The 16,385-nt window shown below is 45.3% G+C and overlaps 1 protein-coding gene across 2 annotated transcripts in view; it reads right to left on the reverse strand.

The window, feature by feature from the left end:
- Positions 1-16,385, reverse strand: part of Tbc1d8-9 (TBC1 domain family member 8/9) — a 90,348-nt gene that overhangs the window by 56,387 nt on the left and 17,576 nt on the right. The window contains exons 5-9 of one of the 2 annotated variants that reach the window (XM_077671303.1): positions 14,331-14,519; positions 11,433-11,566; positions 4,431-4,496; positions 3,638-3,714; positions 2,193-2,318 (exon numbers count right to left, since the gene is read on the reverse strand). In XM_077671303.1, coding sequence (XP_077527429.1) covers positions 2,193-2,318; positions 3,638-3,714; positions 4,431-4,496; positions 11,433-11,566; positions 14,331-14,519 — 592 coding nt within the window. Of the gene's footprint in view, positions 1-2,192; positions 2,319-3,637; positions 3,715-4,370; positions 4,497-11,432; positions 11,567-14,330; positions 14,520-16,385 lie in introns of both variants that reach the window. The other variant, XM_077671301.1, reaches the window with a different exon arrangement.

A 16,385-nucleotide genomic window follows, 5' to 3' on the forward strand; every position in this document is an offset into this window, starting at 1 on the left:
CTGAAACATTTCATACCGGAAAGCTAAAGCCAGCTTTCTTTCTTGCTGTCAAAAATAGTTTTGTCACATTTAAAGGTGAAGCTCATTCTTTGAATTCTTCATGGCTTAGGATTGGCAAAGAAAATTTTGGTTGATTTGATTGATTGATTGTAGGGTTTAACACACCGACGCAACGCAGGCGATGAGGCGCGCTGTAGTGGAGGGCTCCGGAATAATTTCGACCACCTGGGGATCTTTAACGTGCACCGAAATCTCGTACCCGCGGGCGTTTTTGCTTTTCGCCTCCATCAGAAAAGCGGCCGCCGCGGCCGGGAATCGAACCCGCGACCTGGTGCTGAGCAGCGCAACGCCTTAGCCACTGAGCCACTGCGGCGGGTGCGTAGAAAATTTTACGAAAGTGTGTATATGTTTGCTCTTTCCCAGAAAAAGTGCACAGTGAAGTTCCTTCTGTGTATACATTGTTAACTCGTTTAAGGGGCCATGAAGACAAAATACAAGTTTGTTTCATTCGAAACATTCAGTGTTTTTAGTGCCCTCAGCACATGTAAGGCAGTGAATGATGCTTCGTTCACTGAGAAATTAAACAATTGAAACCAAAATTTCAATTCTCCCGCTAAATCGTGTGTTTTGGGACGCCAGTAATGACATACACAGGCCAGGTTTACGAAACGGAAGTTGAAATGTTGAGTAAGGCTGCCGTCCACTGCAAAAAATTTCTCCCACCTCCCCTCGCGGAAACCCCTGTGTAGATGCGACGCATAGGGGGTTCCGTTGTTGTTTCCATTAGGTTGATTCTCCCATCATGTGAAACATGCCGTGAACCCCCTGCCGCGGCTATGACGCAACGTGGCGCGGCTATGACGCAACACAACCCAACACAATCCACTTTAATCCAATCCAATCCAAGCCAAGCCAAGCCAATGCCCCTCGTGAGAAAGTGTTTGCTATCAGAGAGGAGAGGGGGTGAGCGGCGGAGAGCAGCTCGCGCGGCGAGGAGAATGGGGAAGGGGTGTGGACGGACAACAACGCCGTATGGAGGGACAAGGCGAGTGAATGAGATGCAGTCGCATCTAAAACATATTTTTGGTTAGCCTGGTTATTGTCTCCTTTCATAGATGGCATAACGATACCGTTGAAGAGTCACTGTCTGCACGCGGTTCTTTTTATCACCAGACTTGTACCCGGCTTATTGTTATGCTTGATAGTAATCATGTCGTGAAATATTGTGCATCACTCTACAAGATGGGTCATATAAGCGGCAGTGTCACTTGTGCCAGTTGGCCACTGTCGTGTCAGACAAACCCACAGTGCCCCACAGCTGTTCAGCAATAGCCAACATACTGCGCACCGTACGCACTAGTGATTCCATGCTTCCACGTTCGTTTGTGAATTCCCCCACCATTCTTACTGCTATAGAAACAATGTGCGCTAAATTTAAGCGCCAATAGCTTTTTCAGCAAGCTTATAATCCCTGTTCAACCTAATTTGCAGTGTATTTCGTCGGCCTCTGCCATTTGCAACAAACTGCCCATAATACGTCATAGGTTCAGTGTGGAAAAGTCGCTAGTGGGTCACACGCTTATTTCCTGCTTTATTCATTACACAGCTTATATGAGTGAAGTTTGCGACAAAAGTGGTGTCAGTGTTATTCTAACGAGGCAGTCTTCCGAATGAACCAAACTGGGATTTCGTCTTCGTGAACCTTTTAACAACTTCCCTCAATGCTGCTTAATAAGAAGCACTGACAGATTGAACCTAGAGTATATGAAGTTTGCATTGTAGTGAATTTATTCCATTCCTCTAAGTACTAATAACAAAATGCCCCATTTCATGAAGATTTGTCCTGCAAGTAAGGCTGTGCAATAACTTATTACTGAAAAAATGTTCTATATTGTAAGGTGATTTGAGCTTGCACCCTAACGTGTGAGTGAGCAATCAAGCGCGTGAGGGGGTGGGTGAGCGAGTGGGTGTGAGGGAGTGACTGAGTGGGCGGATGTGAATGAATGGCTGGTGAATGAATGGACTGGTGAATTAATATATGAATCAGTGAATGAAGGAATGGATCGGTGAATGAGGGCCAGTGAATGAATGGGTCGGTGAATGAGTGGGCAAACAAGTGCGAAAGCAAGCAGAGGTGAGTGCTTGTGAGGGAGCCCTCCTCTCCCACCTGAGGCAACCACCAAAGCCCTCACCTGTAGGCCTCGCTCTGTGCCCTGGCGTCCAGGTCCCGCTTGAGCAGGGGCAGCTTCTTGGGGGCGTTGCAGCTGAGCTTCCGCGAGAGCTGCTGGTCGGCCTCAAACGTCTCCTCCGAGATGAGCCTGCCAGGGAGGACGAGGGCGAGGCACGGAGAGAGAGACCTCAAACACGCCTGGACTGCTCTTTCGTCTTGAATTTAATGCAAACTGTGGTGATTCGAGAGGACCACTAAGGTGGGATACAAAACAATGCCGCTATAACAGCGCAAGAATCATGAAGCGGCATATCCCAAACGACGAACTTTGCCACAGAAAAAAAAAACATTTCTGCAGGCAAGGAAAATAAAAAAGAAAAAAGAACAGGGGACAGGACAAGGCAGTATTAATAGTGGTTTGTAAATATTGCGGGATCACTAGTGCAAATAGAGGTCTGCAGTCCCTAGGCCATGTTTCGACCACTCCTGGCGCGTTTACGCGAGTGTATTTGGTAGAAAAATCAATTCCAAAGTGCTTTCTCCAGCCTCCTAGCCAATGTCCTGTTAGGTTTCCCGTGACACAAACAAACTCTTTCGGATTGGCATGGCTGCGCCTACTGCATAGCTCTCCAACCACAGGGCTGACAAAATCAGCCAGCTGGCTGGTTCACCAAAAAGTCGTTGGAAACTGATCACTAAATGACAACTGAGCCCTCACAAAATTTGTGCCCTGAAGAATGTGGATTTATTTTGTTATTTGCAGAACGCACTAAGCCTAGTAAAGTTCATCAAGTCATAACTTCAAAGTAGGCCACACACAATCAGTATATTGACTTACAACACTGCAGTGACTTTGCTTCGCTGGACTTTTCCCCATGTACTAATGAAGTTATTAGCAAGGTTGAAGGGAGTAACGCTGCCGGTTGAGTCATGGATTGGCAAAAAAATTGGGCCCATCTCCCCGCGAGGGAGACTCGAGTAAATGCGTCGCATAGGGGGTGCGTGTATTGCGTTAACGTTTAGTGTTTGGGGAGTTGGTGGTAGTGAATGCGTTGTATCAGCAGCTTCTTGACGTAGTTTGAATGAGTCAAGGATATAAGGCGCGTTCGTAGCCTCCCATTCTGTGTCGGCTTTGTGGCGCAGTGGGTAGAGCACCATGTACATTGCGTTCCGCCCGCGGGGTCGAGGGATCGAAACCAGGCGCCGGATAGTATTTTTTTTTATATAGTGTAGGGGGAGAGGTGCGGACTACGACTACGGACGTCAACGCGGGTGACATCGTGAGTTACTGAAATGCTCTGCATTTAACAATGCGCATGACAACACGAAAAACAAGACTGGCTTAACATGAACACTCATATTTTATTTTTATTTTATTTTTTTAGGGTTGTGAACACTTTTAGAAAACTTCACTCCTCCCATGTCCCCAAACACAAGCCGAATGAATTAAAAAAAGAACCCACTCACTGTCGCATGGCAAGGTTTGCCAACTGCTCCATGAGTGAGAAGGTCTCCATAATGTTGGTGAACATTGAAAAGTAGTGCTGAAAGAGAGAGAGAAGCAAAATTAAATGACCGAACAAAAAAAGTTTCCCCAAAGATTGTCGCATGCTCTTTAAATTGTAACGACAACAGCCTTTAAAAGTTAACGATGGTCATAAGCGATGAAATGCCTCCCAGTCAAACTTTTATAGCGCACTGCTTTGGCATTAGTGGCCAGTTTTTACTGAAAAGCTGTATATGACTCGGTCTACACCAAACCTGTGCACATGAACAGAGCCACGTAGAACAAGAATTTTCATCTTCAGAGCTACTGCAAATTTCTCTGTAGCTCTAAATCTGTTTGTATCTTGGAAAAAATCATGGTGAAATTGGCTACTGGGAACACACTATCACTGTACCGAGTTTCACTCACTTGCCATAGTTAGTTCACAGTGAAGCCTATAGAGGGCGATGGTTACAGAAAATGGCTGCAACGCTTGTTCAAATCAAAATTATCCCGAAACAATAATAGACAATTAGCCGGTAAGACGACTCTATAAATATGATGAGTTTCATCGAGCCTTCACAATCAGTGTGTCACAGACAAAAATAATAACATTGTGGAATTTCAGTCTGCAGCAGTGCAGCTTTGCTGGTCTTCTTCCATCTATAGACAAAGGGTGTGCAGGCACCCTTATGCAGCGAGGAAATGACGAACCTTACAGCCGTCGTCAGTGTGTCGCAGGGAAGCCACACCCGAGCCAAATCCGGGCCTCACCTTGGTCTGTCGACTGGCAACCATGATCGTCTCTGGGAACAGGAAGTTGTTGCTCCGCTCCAGGGTCTGCGAGAGGCGGGAAATTCGGATGAGGTTCAGTGACTTGCACACGTCACAAAATTCCATGCTGCCTCATATGGCCACCAACTTAGTTTCATTACGGCAGTCAAGGTAACTCATCTCCAAACATTTGTGCCTAAAACATGCTATTTCATTCTAAAGTGAAAAAAAAAATCAAATTCTGGTGGTTTAATTCATGCCGAATCAAACCTGGGCCATGAGGCATGCCATAGTAGGGTCATTTCAGATAAGATCGAACAAAGCATGGCTGGTCGACCTCTTCAATTTGCTTGAAATTTTTTTACCTCATTCCCGCATGTATGTAATGTGTGGATTCACAAATATTTTCGGCAGAAAAAATTTTGGCCGGCTGAAAAAAAATTTGGAACCCACCCGCGGGGACCCTGGCCGCTACCTGCCCATGCGCCGCGGCCAAATTTAACGGCGTCTACCAAGAAATATACTGATCAGGCGAGAATGGTAATTTTTATGCTTAATCTACTCCTGGTGTACATTGCGTGCCCGAAATATCGTCGGCTAGAAAAACATATATTTTTTAAAATAAATTTCCAAATCTTGCTCAGAGCGCATTTTGTTGTGTACTTTGCGGGCCAGTATTATCGTAAGTAATGGAGCTAGAGCGTTCAAATTTGAGTGAGGGCTGTTCCTGGCAAGCACAAATAAGGGCTGTAAATATCGTGTCTGTGCACACTACGGTTAAAAAGTAAACGGCGCAGAAGTGTGACGAAAAAACTAAAACACTCCGAGTTCAGAGGCTTATTAAAAAAAAACACTTCTTCGATTTTGCTGAAATTCTCCCCAGATGTTCACCTGTGCATGTACTTCAATGATCATTAAAAACATGTTGCATCATTTTGTTCCTGACGCGCCTACAGCGCGAGAAAAAAGCCTGGTTGGCCAGGTCTTCACAAGATCCTGAGACATGAAACAGTGAGCAACTTCCAGTGAATGTGCAGACATTTATTAATTTTTTTTGTACTAAAGGCAAACTATTACTTATATATAGCATTACAGAGAATTCAGCAGTGAAACTGAAATTTTTATGTGAATTTTGGAAAGAAAATAAACAATCTGTGCACCGCTAAACGTGTACTCTTCGAAGAAAAAACGCAGGAACTCCAGATTCACGCGCATTAAAAAAAACGCTTCTTCGAGTTTTATGAAGCTTTCGACAGATATTTGCCTCCTAATTTAATTGCGTGAGCCATTAAAAAAATTGGCATCATTTTGATCACTGAAAAGCAAAAGAGCCTTGTCAAGCATGCTCGTGACAAGGAGCTGAGACATAAAACGACGATTGTGACTTTCTGCAGATTTCCCTAATTTATTTTGCAGAAAGGGAAGAATATCTTCTGAGTTAAGGAGAATAGAATAGCCAAGTGACACTAACGAAGTCAACGTTTGAAATGACAGCGTTCCATCGGCACCCCATTAATACCGTGCAGCTACTAGCTGTTTATTTACACGTTGCTTGCTGCATCAATGTTCACAGTTTCCTCAAAGGGGCACAAACAGTCCTCGCTTCTTATAGTTCGCATATATCTGCTTCTGATGACTTCCTTAAACGCCACACATGCCAGGACTGTATGCCGGGAAAGGCACGCACTGTTCGCCATTGTTCCTTTTTTGTTTCGTGATAGCTGGAAACTTCGTTCCCCTTGAGGTATATGAAGTGAACGCCCTTGATCTTCTCAGACAACACAGTTACCATGTCTTTTGCCGTCTGAATCGCATTTCTTAGTGGTTCTCTTAGGTTGCAAAGTGTCGCCTGGTGTTGGACGATTCCCCCAACTCCGTCGCAGGCATTCTTTCCGTGCCCTGTAGCGGAGAATATTCATTGCGTTTCAGGCACATCGCTCTTTCGCTACTCATGAAGCTGGTACCTGTTTTAAAGTGACTGGCAGCTCCGTCACTCACATAAGTCACCTTGGAGTACAGTGGGAGATTGTCGTCTACCCACACCCTGATTTTTTCTAAACCCAAGCAGGCATGCGGACAGTCATCGCAGACATCATCGCTTGCTACCACAAAACTATGACAAAAGAGACTGAGTAACAAGCTAAATATATACAAAAAGAATAATAAATACTTAAAAGGAATAATAAAAAGTGATGAAATGAAGATTAAAATGCGACCGTAGTCAAATAGCGGGGAGGCAGCGCAAGGCACTCTCTCAGTGTGACAGAACTGAAAACTTGTAACCGCTCGAACGCATGCAGGACCTTTTCTTCCAGTCCCCTCTTTCGCTCTTTCTGTCAGCCAAGTCCCTGCCGCCGCATACGGTTGAAAAAGCCCAAAAAATACTCGACTCAAACACACCCGCCGCGGTGGCTCAGTGGCTAAGGCGTTGTGCTGCTGAGCACGAGGTCGCGGGTTCGATTCCCGGTCGCGGCGGCCGCTTTTCTGATGGAGGCGAAAAGCAAAAACGCCCGTGTGTACGAAATTTCGGCGCACGATAAAGATCCCCAGGTGGTCAAAATTAATCCGGAGCCCTCCACTACGGCGCGCCTCATCGCCTGCGTTGCGTCGGCGCGTTAAACCCCACAATCAATCAATCAATCTCGACTCAAACACAAAAATGAAGATCCCACATGTGTCGTCCCGGACCCCACTGGGCTCAAGGGCGTTTGCCTTCCTGTTTGGTCGCTAATTCGGTAACTGAACCAGTTTGTCCGAAGAAGGACCGAAGAGGAGCGCGCTACCTGGAGACGTTACCCGTGCCAGGGTCGTGTGTGGCCGATGTCCGTTTTTAATACTTGCCATGTGTGCTGCTGACCGGATGGGCTTCCGTTGAACCTTTGATTTCAGGCGAACGAAAGTTACTTCTGGGCGAGTTAAAAAACAAGACTGCGAACACCTTGTCAAATAGCTGATCTTATGAACCAAATATACCGCATCACGGCAGCAGTGCGCACAAAAAAAGAGCGTTGATAATGTAAGACAAAGAGTGACCGCGGTTGGGGAAATCTAGAGGAAGGTATAAAAATAGACCCGAAGACCTTCAAATTGCAAGTTTTACCCCCATACATTGCAGCGGTTTCGCCACCGCATGACTGTATCCGCGCTGTGCTTAGAATGACGCACGATATTTCTATGGCTCACACAAGTGCGTTTAGAGGAAAATATCCGTGGAAAGCTTCATAAAACTCTAAGAAGTGTTTTTTTGTTTTTAAATGCGCGTGAATCTGGAGTTCCTCCGTTTTTTCTTCGAAGAGTACAGGTTTAGCGGTGCGCAGACTGTTTATTTTCTTTCCGAAATTCACATAAAAATTTAAGTTTCACTTCTGAATTCTCTGTAATGCTATATATAAGTAATAGTTTGCCTTTAGTTCAAAAACAATTATCAAATGTCTGCACATTCACTGGAAGTTGCTCACTGTTTCATGTCGCAGGATCTTGTGAAGACCTGGCCAACCAGGCTTTTCTCTCGTGCTGTAGGTGTGTCAGGAACAAAATGATGCAACATGTTTTTAATGATCATTGAAGTACATGCACAGGTGAACATCTGGGGGGAATTTCAGCAAAATCGAAGAAGTGTTTTTTTTTAATAAGCCTCTGAACTCGGAGTGTTTTAGTTTTTTCGTCACACTTGTGTGCCATTTACTTTTTAACCGTAGTTTGCACAGACACAATATTTACGGCCCTTATTTGTGCTTGCCAGGAACAGCCCTCACTCAAATTTGAAAGCTCTAGCTCCATTACTTACGATAATACCGGCCCGCAAAGTACACAACAAAATGCGCTCTGAGCAAGATTTGGAAATTTATTTTAAAAAATATGTTTTTCTAGCCGACGATATTTCGGGCACACAATGTACACCAGGCGTAGATTAAGCATAAAAATTACCATTCTCGCCTGATCAGTATATTTGTTGGTAGACGCCGTTAAATTTGGCCGCGGCGCATGGGCAGGTAGCGGCCGGGGTCCCCGCGGGTGGGTTCCAAATTTTTTTTCAGCCGGCCAAAATTTTTTCTGGCGAAAATATTTGTGAATCCACACATTACATACATGTGGGAATGAGGTAAAAAAATTTCAAGCAAATTGAAGAGGTCGACCAGCCATGCTTTGTTCGATCGTATCCGAAATGACCCAGTAGAAGGCTCTGGATTAATTTTGACCACCTGGGGATCTTTAATGTGTGCTAAAATCTTGACAGTGGTGTTTTCACTTTTCGCCTCCAACAGAAAGGTAGGTGGCCACGATGGCTGAGATTGACCTTGGGCTCAGCAGCACATCGTAGCCACTGAGACGCCGGGTGCAGGCATTTTAATTATCTGATGTCGACAGTGTGACAGAATCCTGTCGTCACATCTGGCCCGGAGATGTATTCACAATCCAGGTCCCGTAAAGGTCTGCATGTGCTTGGGCACGTTTGACACCAAAAACCTACCTAAAGCAGACAAAAAGCAGCCTAAGTAGACAATAAGAGCTAAGCCCAACCTACAATGGGCAAAACCACACCTAATTAAAGAAACGATTAACAATTTTAACATTTTTAACCCTATTTTTACAGTCTATTATCAACATTTTTAACATTTTAACTCTAACTAACTTTCGCTTACCGCAGCTGGCCTTTGTAGAGCTGGCTACAGTACGGCTGAAACCGAACAAAAGGGGACAAAACCACTCAACTTATTAAAAAAAAAATCTCAACTAAAACCCACCTGACCACAGATAAAGTCACGCTAATGTCCAAAAATATTCTAAAAAAAGTAGCTGAAACAGACTTAAAAGGGACCAAACCACTGAAAAGCACAAAACAAGAGCTGGAACTGGGCTCTAGAGGAAACAAAACCACGCAACATTTTTTTACAATGAACCAATTGCCATAAATAGATATTGTGCACGATAAAAAGAAACCTGTTTCAAGTCAAACAAGCAATTAAAAAAGAAAAAAAATAAGCCTCTGCCTGTGGAGTTTGAACCTGGTTCATGCAATTGCTAGTCAGTAACGGAGCCTCTATATTAAGAGACCAGCCAATCCGTGTTCGCCTAAAATAAGAAGCGCGTGGGTATACACATGCTCAAACACGCCCATTGATGGGGCTACACGTCAATGGGCCCCTACGGGACGTGGAATGTGGATGCACGGCCGAGAAGGTACATTTCAAACAAAAATGAGACACCGACCAGTAAGATAAAATCGTTCGTGACATTTCCACTTTCAGCACAGAAGCCACGGTAACGATGAATACGTCACCAGAAACGGTTTGTTCAAATCACGGCAAACAGCATACAAAAATCAGGTTTAGATTTCTGTTGTTACGATTGCCAAACCGTTGGTGCAAACACTGTCGTTCTTTCTATTACTGTTTGTTTAAAAAAACCTTACAGGCTTTAGGCGGAGCATTGGGTAAGGGGGGCTATACAAAGAAGAGGAACTTGGGGGCATATAGCCAATGTACGGGAAAGAGAAATATAAATAATATTATCAGAACAACATTGTACATTTTTTAAAGAAATAGGTACCCTAAAAAATTCATAAACAAAAAGTCATAGCATGCCACTGCAATCACTTCTTGTAATTTCCTGATTCCCCAATAAAAGTGACGTTTTTTTTTTCGTTCTGACTTGTTCGCAATGCCAAGAGACACCCTCACCCTGCAGACGCTTTTGCAGTAAACGCGTGCAAACGTGCTTGATTACTTAGCTTCGTTTGTGGCTCGTTTTTAGGCCCTGGCGGCATCCTGGCAGTACCACTCCCACATTCACACATACCGGTACATTCGCCTCGTGCTTACTTGACCTCAGTTAATTAAACTCTGTCACTTAATTCGACTCGATCCAGGCGTCTCATTTAGGTGTAAAGCTACGCACTCAAAAGCCCAGTAACCTCAACCTTTGCTTCAAACGACTGAATTCCTCTTTTCTTACTTTGGCAAAAGGGTCCGACTGAGAAGGACCCAATGTGTAGGCATTGCATGCTACTCAAGCAAAGGTACAAAGCCCGAAAGGGCAATTAGATTTCTGAATAAGCCCAATACATAGTGGTGAATCGATGGTGCACAGCAACAGACCTGCCTCCTTCACCCTCCATAAACTCGCCAACAGGGTCTACCGAAAGCCCCTTTACCAACCTTTCTCTACTGGACAGCCGAATTTCTAAACGAAAAGCGTGTTTTAAGTGCAGAGCACTTTAGGGGCTCGCCTTGTCGTCCCAGCTCGCTGTAATGCTCGATGTCAAGCGACTGCCAGAACCAGGCGGCGCAGCGAGATAGCAGACCCAAGTAGAGCCACACAGTGTACCCGTCGTAGGGCATCCTGCAGAGGCTTCAAAAGCCTAGCGGTTTATATAGTCATAAGCAATCGAAACTCTTGAACCGCTGGCGCTGGTCATACATCTCCCCGTTGTTTAGCAAAGAAAACTGGAGGTACATTTGAGACAAAATATACATAATTAACCACCAGCACCTGCGTCCGTTTAGTTGGGAACGCTGGCTGGGTTGGTTGTTATAATGGTAAGCGAAAAAAAAGTGGCCATGCAACAGCAGCACGTGCGGGAGGAAAAGTAAGCACAAAAAAACAGAACTCCCGCTGGCGCAGTTTCAGGCAGGGGGGCGCACGAGCACTGCGAAGGCGGGAAATTTGAAATGCCTTGGACAAACCTCCGTTGAATTCATCAGGAGAGGAATGAGACGGGGCGGGGAAGAGCGTGATGAGTGGTAAGAGTGAGCAGATAACAGTGCCACAGCCCATTACAGCGAGTAACTGCTCCGCACTTTGACAGCTTTCACATTGAGTGGAACGGCTTTAAATTTTTTTTTCAATTTTCTGTCCGAACCGTCAATGCCAATCACTTGTTCAACACCCGGAGCCGTTAGCAAAGGTGACTGTCCCGCTAAAAGCTGCACAATCACCAAGCGAACTCGCCGACTGGCAAATGGCTGCCCAAATAAAAGGAGGCGGTGCAAAGGCCCTGACCGTGATGTCGGTCCAGCGCAGCAGCAGCCGGGTGGTCTGGCCAAAGAGGAAGGCGTGGAAGGCCAGATGCTGCATGCCCAGGTACAGCCAGCCTTGCTGGGGAAGCCGCCCCTTCCACAGGCTGCAGGAGTAGTCTGCCACGACAGGAGGGGACGGGTGGGGAGGCGACATGAGGTGGCGAACTCTCACGCACGCTTTTCGCATCCCGATTCTCATTCAATCACCCACTCCTCAAACGGTCTGCACTGAACTGTAGCATGGAGCGCATTAAGGGAGGGACGTGGCATGTAAAACTGTTTGTGTTGTTTATGGACCAAATTTAGCCAAATTAGGAAAATGATTAGGTACTTAACTAACCTGATAACAAAACTTAAATAAGTTTAAAAATATCTTCTATACTTTTTCAGTTACCAGACTAATTACCTTCACAAAGCTGCCCCAATGTTATTTAACTAATTAGGCAAGAACTGAACATGATTTTTGTGTCAGTGTGATCAGGAAGGTCTATTCCATGCAAGGAAGCTATTAGATTATTGCTTGTACCTAAAAAAAAAACAGAGGTTTCACTTTGTTTTTGACATGAAACTATTTCTGATTTTGAAAGGAAGGTGAAACTTTTTTTGTTCTTTCGTTATGCCTAAAGGATATAATGCAATAATCTAATAGCTTCCTTGCACAGAATAGACCTTCCTGATCCCACTGGCGTAAAAACCTTGATGACTTCTTGCCTAATTAGTTATGCTGAATGCAAGTTTCAGATAATTTTCCTTCTAGTAACTTAAAAAGTATAAAAGCTAGCCTTAAACTGATTTCAGTTTTGTTTTGTTGTTAGAATGGCTAGCTACATAAATGCTTCGCCTAATTTGATTCAATTCGGTCCATAAATAAAAAAGTCGTTTTAGGTACTTGCTTAAAGGTGACACTGATATTACCGTGAACCAAGCGGACTGCAGGATTGGGCGAGTTCGTAATCCGTGGTCAACTACGTCGTGGCAAAGAACACAAGGCCTATAGGCATACGAGACAAAGGCATACAGGACAAACGCTCCATTTCTCCTCTACGCCGTTCTTTCGTCCTTGTGTTTTATGCCGCACTGTCGCTGGCCACGAATCAGTTTCCAGAATCTTGAACAAGCAGGCGATGCTTGGTCTATTTCACACGGTTTGTGGAAGGCGGGGGAACCGGTTCACGGTAGCCCGCTGTGCACAGTCTGTAATGTGACCGTGGTGACGGCACCTCGGTCCAATTTTGTAACCACATTTTTAAACCCCAGGCTCAAAGGAAAAGCACTTGCAAAATTGTCATAAACTACACAACATAAATTCCAGTCGTATCTGTGCCAAGTATAGCTTTTTCTTGCATAGAGCAGGAAGCTCACAGTTTTGCTGCAAAGTTTGCAACCCACCTGCTTTGCTTTTGGACAGTCATCACCACCCTGTACGTTTACGCGTCATCACCTCATCTAGATTATCCCAACGCAGCGATTACCTACCGTACACAGCTTTTTCGTGTGCTTTCGGCGAGGGGCATCACAGTCCACTTTGTCGACGACAACACCTTTATTCTAATCAGCACTGCACTCAGCACGCCTACTCCCCTCGTATTTATCTTGGTTTAGCTTTTTCTTTAAACCGTCTAGTCACACACCTCACTGCAAGACATGGGCACAGCTTCTTACAAGACGTGCGTGTGCTGACTGAGTACAACCATCGTTTTATTTGTGTCCTCTCAGAAAAACCTTCCCATCAATGCTAAAAAGGCACTCCAAACAGCTTGTTGAACAGTGAAAGTCGACGTGTTTTGTGATCACAGATCGTTTCTGCTCCTTGACTGATGTGGGGTCAAATTACCAGCAGTGATAAGTTACAAAAAACCTTATACTTTAGTAAAATGCGAGACATAGCTACAAGAGAGTAAACAGCCGCTGTTGACGAATGGCAGAGCTTAGCTGCAAGGCTAAAAAATTCCAGCGTGACATATAGCCAAGATGGGGTTTCGAGCGAGGCAATTCTTCAGAATTGCCATTCAGTTTTTTTGCAATTCTCTAAAAAAAACTTGCAGTAAGGTCTGGAATTCCCTTGTGCAATCCGCCCAACAAAGGGTTTTGAGTCAATTCCTTGGAATTGGAACAGTTCAGTTCTTTCGAGTTCTCAAGAAATTGCACCAAAATCTGAGAAACACACCTGACCGGATTCACCCGAGATAACCCTTTGCAATTCCCAAAAAGTTGCACGAAGGTGTGAGAACAGCACACAAAGATGTGAGAACTTCACTTCTGTCAAGATATGGTTTCACAGAAATTTCTTGGAATCGCAATTAAACTAAACCCCTGTGATTTCCTACAAAATGTACAACAATCTGGCAATTGCACTCAGCAATTCAGTAAAGATAAATTTTCAAGCCAATTCAACCCTTTGAAATTCCCACTAAATCTCACAAAGGTCTGAGAACTGCCCAGTCAAGGAAATTTCCAGGAACAGCAATTCTACCCTTTGCAATTGCCAAGGAATTGATTAATTTATTGATTAATTGCAGGGTTTAACGCGCCGACGCAGCGCAGGCGATGAGGCGCGCCGTAGTGGAGGGTTCCGGATTAATTTTGACCACCTGGGGATCTTTAACGTGCGCCGAAATCTCGAACACACGGGCGTTTTTGCTTTCCGCCTCCATCAGAAAAGTGGCCGCCACGGCAGGGAATCGAACCCGTGTCCTCGTGCTCAGATTGCCAAGTAATCCAACAGGGACCTATGAGTAGCAGTAGCGCTAAAATTGCTCCATTCCAGGGCCCTGTCCTGTGTCGTGACCCAGAGAGCGAAATGCAAGCGTAAAAGAAGGCTCCAGGGTGGCCAGGGGGAAGGAGCGAAAGAAGAGAGAGGATGTGGTCCCCCAGTGCTCACAGTTGACGAGCTTCTCGTGCGGGGGCAGGTGGAAGAGGGTGGCGAAGCGCTTGGCGTTCACCCGGAACTGGGCGCTGCTGCCCGCCGCCTGGTCCACCTCGGGTGGCAGGGACACCTCCCGCTGGGCCACCAGGCTCAGCACCTTGCAGCACACAAACTCCGTCGCCTCGTCCTCCGTGTCAAACGACTCTGCGGCGCAAAACAGACGAGACGAGGGGGACGTCAGGGAGAGGGCGACTTCGTTACGTGACAACTGCGAACCGTGACACAACTTTGCTTAGTTGGGAAAGAGCTTAAACTTTGAACAAGGCACCCAGTAAGAACAACACAGGAGGAAAAATGTACCTAGGTTCCTGCGGCAGCAACGTCATAAGCGCTTGGCCTAGGGGGGGACACTGCTCTTAAAACAGTTTCTTCTAATTTCAAGTAAACTTTATGAAACTCATCAGTCCTGCTGCTTCTTTCCCACTGATTTCAAATACGGCATCATTTTTTGAGTAAGTCAATTTAGTTCCCAGGATAACAAGAGATAATTAGCCATTTTTGGAGGAACAATAGATGAGACAGCGTTGGTCACAAAGCTGTAACCTTTTACATTTTCCTATACTATGAACCCTGGTGAGTGCAGTAAGAGAAGCGTTATTTTGATGAATCACTTGGAACTAATTTCACAGCTCACTAGACTTTGGTGGCACCAGTGGCCAGGACCCATTTCAAACGTCCATTTCAGACACCAAAGTATAATGAGCTGCAAAATTGGTTCCAAGCAATGCATAAAAAGACCGATTCGCTTATTGCACTCACCAAGGTTCATAGTATTGGAAAATGTAAAGATTACAGTTTTATGACCAATGCTGTCTCATCTATTGTTCCTCCAAAAATGGTTAATTACCTCTAATTATCCTGGGAACTAATTGATCAGCTGAAAAAATAATGCCATATTTGAAATCAGTGGGGGAAAAGCAGCAGGACTGCCAAGTTTCACACAGTTTACCTAAAAATTGAAAAAAAAAATGTTTTAAAAGCAGTGTCCCCCCTTAAACCAGCGGCATCCATCGCAGGAGAAGAAACTGCGCAGCCGCCGCGATTGGTATTTTATGGCGGAGCTCAAAATGAATTGTGGCCACTATCCTTTCATCTATCAGGTGCCACTGCCTCCTCCTTCGTCGTCACAGCTATGAAGCTTCGTAGTCCGCGTTCACTGGCTTTCAGTGCAACATTACTTGGGTGCTCGCCAGGCATGCCACAACGGGCCATTTCCCCTCCTTACATAAATTCCTCCTTTCAGGAATAAGGGAACAAAGACAGTCGGACGAATAACACAGGGTGACAGCACAACTTACAACTGCCCTCGTCCACTTGTTCCAAGTTTAGGCACTTTCCCAGCTGAGCTAGACTCCACCAACTAGCCCCCACAGATGACCTATTAACAACATAGCCCCGTACTTAAATGTCTCTCCCTCTGCTAGGTAACTGGACCTGATCACCCTGAATGTGCCTTTTTTTTTGCTTTTGAGTGGCGGCTGCCAGAATTTTTTCCTCGCATGTGACCAAATGTGGCAATGTTGCTGGATCTTGGGCACAATGAGAATAGGCCAGTTAGGTGCATCTTCCGGAAAGACCATGCCTCCGTTATCTTATGTCAGCGCAGCCGTTGCCACACCCCCCCACCCCCCCGTGCAAAACGGCATTAGAAACAAAATCGATGGAACACCTGTCGTGTGCCTGATTTTTCGTGCCCCCAAGAGCTGATCGACAACTGCAACTCTTGGTTTGCAGGGTACTTGTGGCAGAGCCATACAGCCTAATCAACCCCACTTCAATGAAGCAAACCAGCCTCTCTTATCTGCCAGTCCAGAGAAGTTTCTGGGAAACCCGAAATTGCTCCTGGCATAGAAATTCTGTGGGCAAATGAAATACAAGAGCAGCTCCCAGCAGTGCAAAATTACAGATCACACAGACGTGGAGTAGAAAAGCGCACTTCACCCAAAAGCAATTGAAAAGAAATTAAAGCCGTTCCACTCGGCGTGAAAGAAGTGCAGGGCAGTGATTCGC

The sequence above is a fragment of the Haemaphysalis longicornis genome, unplaced genomic scaffold, assembly GCF_048455015.1.
Source record: "Haemaphysalis longicornis isolate Haplotype H1 unplaced genomic scaffold, Haemaphysalis longicornis Haplotype H1 scaffold_5, whole genome shotgun sequence".
NCBI lineage: Eukaryota > Metazoa > Arthropoda > Arachnida > Ixodida > Ixodidae > Haemaphysalis > Haemaphysalis longicornis.